Raw genomic sequence first — 7,455 nt, 5'->3', positions numbered from 1 at the left:
CCCCAAGTCAGGGGAAGGGTGGTGCTATTTAGACCCAGGACTTTGGTATGACACAGGCTAGATTAGACCCTGGGAGGGGGACAGTGATTAAACACATCTCCCCAACACACACACACACACACACACACACAACACACACACACACACACACACACACACACACACGTGTGAGAATTTAATTACCATGAGACATTGCTTCCTGACAATAAATGCCATCCCACTCTCTCTCTTCTCCAGCCAGATGGCTTTTGCTGGAATATTTGTCCCCATAATGAGTCCTCAGCTTCTCCCTGAATAATTCATACACAGGTAGGGCTGGATATTGTAGGGAGGTTTGGGATGAAGTGGAGGAGTCAGGGAAAGCTCCCAGGGCTGGCCAAGGTAGGGACTCAGGCCAGTCTACCAGGGGTGGGAAGGGAGAACATCTCTCTGAAAAGAGGACATTTAAGCTGACAGCTGAAAGTTTTAAAAACCCAGTCATGAGAAGAGGGGGGAGGGGAGGGCATTCCCAGCAGAGGGAAAAGCATATGCTAAGGTCCCAAACCTGGGCCACAGGTCTCAGGCCACCTGTACCCTCTTGTCCAAATCTGTCTCTTCTTGGAAGGATTTCCCTCTGCCCTGCTCACCACTGCCTCCTATCCACGAACAGGTAAACAGTGCTTCATAGCTAGCAAGGAGTTACCCCACAATCACCTGTGAGATGGATCACGAAACGTTCCTTTAGAGATGAGGAAGGTGCAGGTTAGAGGGTCAGAGGACCCTCCTGCCAGAGGACCCTGCATTCCCACTGCCCACCGGGCTCTTTGTGGGAAGTCAGGGTCCCTGAGAGACACTCTCCTGCAGAACAGCCCAGCAAGAAAGGTACAGGCTCTGGAATCACACTCCCTGACTTCACATCCTAGCTCCTTCCCTTACCAGCTGTACCTCCGGGGCAGTTCACTCCACCTGTCCCAGCCTCCCTTTCCTCACCGGTAAAATGAGGTTAGTATTTTTCCCCACTGGATAAAGTTGCTCTGTTGAGTAAACACATGGCATGGTGCCCAGCACATAGCAAGCACTCAAAAATAACATAAATAAGATTAGTACTATTCAGGTTCAAGCACAAGACAAGATTAGGTTTTTAATTTGTCTTAAAAATGAAATCACACCCTGCAATCCACACATTCGCAGTTTTTATATAAACCAAACACTGTCTCCATCCTATTCCCCTTCCTCCCCACCCTTGTGAATGGCTGAAACTATTGGCCACTACCCCATGGGAAGAAAGCCCCAGGTTGCTGTGATGACCCATTAAGATGACATACAGAGTGGCTCTGCACACTGGATGGGGCCACACAAATGGTCTTTGTTGATGAACATGCTCTTAAAGCACCAACCTCATTATCTGATGCTCCTGGATCCTACTGGTCCCTCTACCTCTCTTTTTCAGTTGTAAGCAAGCAGCCATATAGCTGCAACCAAAGCCAGGGACAGACTTTCGTGTTGTAATCAAATGAAACTTGCAGCAAAGCTAATCAGCCACACGCAGGAGCTATGGGTTATGATTATTCTGCTACTTGGAGATAAAAGCTCATTGGTAAGCAACAGCTCAGAGAGGAAGTGCTTCTGTTTCTCTCCTTTGTCAGTTCTTCTGAATCTCTGAATGAAGGTGGCATTAGATTGAATCCATATCACGGACACATATGCTGACATTCATGCTCAAGAAATTCCAGACCCTGGATCCATCATCATCCAGGGCTCCCTGGGGCCCCCACCCCACCCAGCACACAGGTTGAGTCTCCTTGGGTCTGCAAGTGGGTCTCTTTCATCCCTCCCTTCATAAGGGTGTCTAGAATGTCAGCTCACCCATCAGTCTCAGGGAAGGTGGTACAAAGGACATCGATTCTGAATTAGAATGTCTTGGATTCAAATCTTGGCTCAGGCTCTTTCCTCTGCCGTTGCGTACGCCGAGCCCTCCTCGTTGGTCGCTGTGTCCTTGGCTGGTGTGAAAATGGCCACAAACTTTCTAGTGCACGAGAAGATCTGGTTTGACAAGTTCAAATATGATGATGCAGAAAGGAAATTCTATGAGCAGATGAACGGGTCCATGGCTGGCTCCTCACACCAGGAGAATGGCGCCAGCGTGATCCTCCGTGACGTCACAAGAGCCAGAGAAAACATCCATAAGTCCCTGGCTGGAAGCTCAGGCCCTGCGGCCTCCAGTGGGCCCGGTGGAGACCACAGTGAGCTTGTCATCCGGATCGCCAGCCTGGAAGTGGAGAACCAGAGCCTGCGAGGGGTGGTGCAGGATCTGCAGCAGGCTGTCTGCAAGCTGGAGGCCTGGCTGAGTGCACTAGAGAAAAGCTCGCCCACCCACCCGGCCACAGCTCCGCAGACCCAGCACGTGTCTCCCGTGCGCCAAGTGGAGCGCCCCACCCGGAAGGCGGTCACCGTCACAGAGGACGAGGACGATGACATTGACCTGCTCGGCAGCGATGAGGAGGAGGACCAGGAGGCTGCCTGGCTGCGGGAGGAAAGGCTGCAGCAGTACGCTGAGAAGAAGGTCAAGAAGCCTGCCCTGGTGGCCAAGTCCTCCATTCTCCTGGACATCAAGCCTTGGGATGACGAGACGGACATGGCCCAGCTGGAGGCCTGCATGTGCTCCATCCAGCTGGATGGGCTGACCTGGGGTGGGGGGCCTCCAAGCTGGGGCCCGTGGGCTACGGCACCCACAAGCTGCAGATCCAGTGTGTGGTGGAGGACGACAAGGTGGGCACGGACCTGCTGGAAGAGGAGATCACCAAGTTCGAGGAGCATGTGCAGAGCGTTGACACTGCTGCTTTCAACAAGATCTGAGCCCTGGCATTGGCCTGAGCGTGTGAAGCCTTGCAGCCAATAAAGACTGAGATTCCAAAAAAACAAGAAAACAAATCTTGGCTCAGCCACTCACTAGCTACATGACCTAGAATGAGTCACTTATCTTCTTAAGACCTTAGTTTCCCCATCTGTACATGAGGTCAGTGTAAGGATAAATGAACTAGCATATGCTTTAGCAGAGTGGTACATTGTTGGACTTTGGTATCAGATGCTTGGATTCATATCTCAGCTTGGCTACTTGCAGGTTGTGTGACCTTGGGCAAGTCATTTGACCTCTGTGAGCTTCAGTCTCCTTGTCTGTTACACCAGGCTAGAAACAGTATATACCGCCTAGGGTTGTTATGGGTGAGATAGGGATGTTACATTAAAAAGTGCTAAAAGGAGTGCCTGACACGCGTGGCACACACATCAAATGTTTGCTGTAGTGGTTGTTAGCACGACTACTGGTCCGGTGCTTGGCTCATCTTAGCACTCCTCTCAAACATGCAGGCTCCCTGCTCCCATCTGAAGGGACAGCCTGGGAGTCCCGGGGAACAGTAGCCCTGGAGGCCACAGACACACCCGCACGGCAGGAGGCAGTAACACTGATACTGGGTTTCCTCTGGGGTAAGGTGGGGCAGGGAACTCTGGACAGGGAAAAGTCAGGGAGGAAATCAGACAGGTGGGAAGGGCAGGGATCAGGCAGGGCTGGCTCCAGATGTCAGGGCCGGGACTTGACAGAGCTGCTGGACCCAAACATGTGGGCCTTCACCCTTGGCAACTCTGAGACCAAGATGCCCAGCAGCCCTGACTTTGAAATGTGCTCCATTCAACTGTGAATGAATAATTTACAGTCTTTGATCTTATATTGCTGAGGAGAAGGCGAGAGAGAAGACCATGAGGGCATTGGGAACCAGGAGATGGGAAAGGAGGAGAGGAAATAACCCCTTGTGTCCTATCTGGACTGTCAAGTCTCCTCAGAGACAATTCCCATAGTCTGGATGCTGGCAGGCCCGCTGATCCTTCCTCACTGGGCGACCAGACAGCAAGAGCCACATGAACAGGTTTGGGCCAGTGCATCAGTAAGCTTAGCAGGAAAGAGAAAGGAAAAGTGAATAACCCCGTGAGCAGTGAACGTGTGATGCTTTAGCAGTGCAGCCAAATGACTTCCATTTCCCCTGCTTAGATTCCATCTATCTCTCCAGTTGGCAAACCACCCTTCCTTCATCAGAAAACACTGAGAGAGCCCTTTCTTCACCAGCCTGTGGGTGTGAATGGCACTAACAACACCCAAATATCGCTAGCTCCAAGCTCCTAGCAATATCAGACTGGAATATCTGCCAACTGGGGGATTCAATCCTTTGCAAACTCTCTCCCGGCATCTGAGAGCCCCAGGAAGTAGCTCACCCATGAATAGATCTGCGTTTTCACTCTCTTGACTGCTCTGCAAATTTGCTATGACAAAACCCTCCACTAAATGAGGTGGGTTTTTTTTCTTTTTTAATCTTATTATTACTTTACCCAAGTATTTTGGAGCACCTACTTTGAAGCAGGCACTGTGCTAAGTACTCAGCATTCTCCTGCAGGGTGGGAAGAACTTTCGCTCAATCAGCGTTAGGTTCAGATGCAGGCAGGAGGGGTTCCACAGCAGTGTTGCTTTGGTCCCAAAGGGTTAGGGACTAAATGAAATGACCCTTTCAGTCAACACACACAAACTTTTTTTCCCTCCGGGGACACTCAGGCTACCAATGTCACTGGGTTCCAAGAGTTTTTTCTTTTTTTTTTTTTTTTTTTTTTTAGAGTTTTTTCTTTTTTTAAACATGTACATTTTTTTTCCTTTGGCCACACTCCATGGCTTGTGGGATCTTAATTCCCCGACCATGGATTGAACCCGGGCCCTTGGTAGTGAAAGCAAGGAGTCCTAACCACTGGACCACCAGGGAATTCCCCCAAGGGGTTTGGTGACCAGCCACACACCTGTTCTCAGAACCCCTACCCCTCCAGCCCTCAGGCATGCTACAGCAGCCAGACCTCAAGACCAGACCTCTTCAGCCCTTTGTGATGAATTCTCTCTCAGGGACCCTTCTGTCCCCCAGCATCCTGGCTTCTACTGCCCCTTCCACTGGTCCAACAGACACAACTCTGAATATATAACCCCAATTGTGGACAGAGTTAAAGGTCTGGGTCCCCCCGACCCAACAAAGTCTTATTCTTCCATGCATCAATGGATGCAAACAGATGCTTGCGGTAAGAAGGGTCATTACCACACATGCCAGCTAGATGAGAGCCTCAGCCAGCCTGGAGGCTGCTGTCTCCCGCCCCAGTCCTGGCTGGAAGCCCCCAAGGCCTCTCCCAGCACAGCCCCTCTTGAGAAAGGGAGGAGCTTCGAGCCACTGAAGCCGTAGGTGAACGGAAGTTCCACTTCTCTGACATCACCTCTCCCCGCAGGGCTGTGCTTGCTCCTTTCTGAGCCTGACCATGTGGGAGCCCAGTGGGGAGGTGCCTGGGATGCAGGTGTCCCCAGCACGCCACCTTAATCTGGCCCTTCTGGATGGAACCCAAGGCGAGCAGGAAATGTGTTGGGAGAGTTCTGAAGGGGTGGGAGCAGGTTACAACGAGCCACAGAGCAGTCCCCTACACACACAACCCAGACTTGATAACCTATCCAGGCCTTGGCATGACCTAGAGGTTCCAACTTTCACCTAGACCCTGGTTTCTGTGGTCTTCTGCCTCCCTCTTGAGGCCAAGTCCCATTCTAGACCCCTGTTTTGATATCTGCAACCAAATCCTTGGGCTTGAGACTTTGCCTCAATAGCTAACTAACTGAATAACAAAAGCAGTAATAATGACTAATATTTATTAAGCACTATTTATTAACAGAGTCAAACACAGTTACTTAGAATTCATTTAATCTTCACATAACCTTGTGAGGTAAGTACTATTATTAACCCCATTTTATGGATTTATAAGCAGAGGCATGATGAGATCATCCCCAAAGGTTGATGGATGGCCTCATCTAGTAACCCACCCACCTGCTAACAGACCTCACCAAGGCCGACCCCTCACCTGACACTTCTCTGAGACATCATCTAGGCCAGTGTGTGTCAAAGCTGAAGACTGGACCTGCCAGGCCTGTGCTAGATTTCTCCTCTAGATCTTATTTCATCGTCAGAATGACTACAGATGGTGAGCATTACTGCCCCATTTTGTAGATACCAATAATGAGGCTTGGAGGCTTAAAGGACATGCTTTACCACCCAGCTAGTAAGTGGAAAAACTAGGAAGTGTATGGCAACCCTTCCTCATGCTTCTTGCCACCCAGCACCCCCACTACACAGATATCCAGCATCCACAGTTGGCAGGCAGGCACCCCACCCCTTCCACAGCTCCGGTTCTGGGAAGACAAGAGGCAAGCAGGGCCCAGGCAAACGCCACAGGCATGAGGATCTGGGGAAACTCTCTGAACGGCGGCACCCCTCTCCTCTTCCCTCCCCAGGGAATCTTGATGAGGAGAGACATGTGGAGATGGAGGCCTCTTGTAAAACTGATTAAGAAGCCCTCCAAGCTCGAAGAGCAGGTCCTTTACTCCTCTCAACACTGGGCTCCTGGGCCCCTCTGCCACGTGGGCTGAGTGTGTCTCTTCAGCGTCGTGCACCCTCATCCCAGGCTGCTGCCCCTACCAGAAGTGAGGGGCCAGGTACACCCCCTTAACCCTCACCCTCTGACCCAGCACAGGAGAGCGAGAGCACAGACTGGTCTTGCTTTCCTCCTCTACCCTCACCCTCCTATTTTTGTTTTGTTTAAATAAGCCTCCTTCTGCCAGGCAGAAGGGCCACCTCCCGAGCTCCCTGATCCTGTGGCCAGTCTTGTCAAACCTGGTCTCCCACTGCCTCTTTCGAGAGAAGGGGCCTTCTCTGAACAGCTTGCCCAGCTCTGTGTCCCCCAGCCTGAAATGTGTCCCTCTGCTGGAGTTGGAGCTGTTCTGAGTGTTCATGGAAAAGTGGAGGAGCTGCCTAAACTCTCTACCTCCAGGCCTTTGTGAACGCTATTTTGTCTTCGGGAAAACTACCACCCACCCTGCCCCCAAATCTTTCTTGTGCTTTAATGCACAGTACAAATGAGGATGGTTTCACCTGTCTGTGAAGCCACCCACAATCACCCCGAAGTTCATTTTCCCCCACTCAGTGCCCTCTGCAACGCACCCCCTTTTACCATCCCCATCAACCTGTGACGTAACCATGGACCCAGGAACCTGAGTTCCTTGGCAGCAGGGCAGGGTCTTACTGGCACGCACAGTGCCAGCACCTAGTAGGAGCTCAGTAAAGGTTGGGTGGCAGAGCAGTTTGCCCTTTCCCTGGGGTGGGAGCCCTCAGGAAGTGTGGTCCTCAAGCCTTTGTAGATCTAGCACAGCAACAGGGACAAGGGCAGAATCCTCCTGATGCCAGGCAGTGCGTAGGCACTCAGAGCATCACATTCATAGACTATGAGTAAAGACAGCATTTAACTGGGCACTTACAAGGGTGCTGGGTGCTGCGCTAAGCACTTTACACCCATTATCCTATTTACTCTTCACAATAACTATGTCACATGGATACCGTTAGGCCCATTTTCAGATGGGGA

General features: G+C 51.2%; 1 protein-coding gene across 1 annotated transcript; it reads left to right on the top strand.

Annotated features, from left to right (window-relative positions):
* Window positions 1-1,511: 1,511 nt before the first annotated feature.
* Window positions 1,512-2,898, top strand: LOC113616432 (elongation factor 1-delta-like). The gene is given in 2 exon segments (XM_027099737.1): window positions 1,512-2,668; window positions 2,671-2,898. Coding segments are annotated over 2 exon segments (939 nt in total). The 5' UTR covers window positions 1,512-1,894; the 3' UTR covers window positions 2,836-2,898.
* Window positions 2,899-7,455: the final 4,557 nt, after the last annotated feature.

This window comes from Aethalodelphis obliquidens, unplaced genomic scaffold (genome assembly GCF_003676395.1).
Source record: "Aethalodelphis obliquidens isolate GAN/ISIS:26980383/991018 unplaced genomic scaffold, ASM367639v1 scaffold139, whole genome shotgun sequence".
Taxonomy (NCBI): Eukaryota; Metazoa; Chordata; class Mammalia; order Artiodactyla; family Delphinidae; genus Aethalodelphis; species Aethalodelphis obliquidens.
This window is presented reverse-complemented; position numbering and strand designations above follow the sequence as displayed.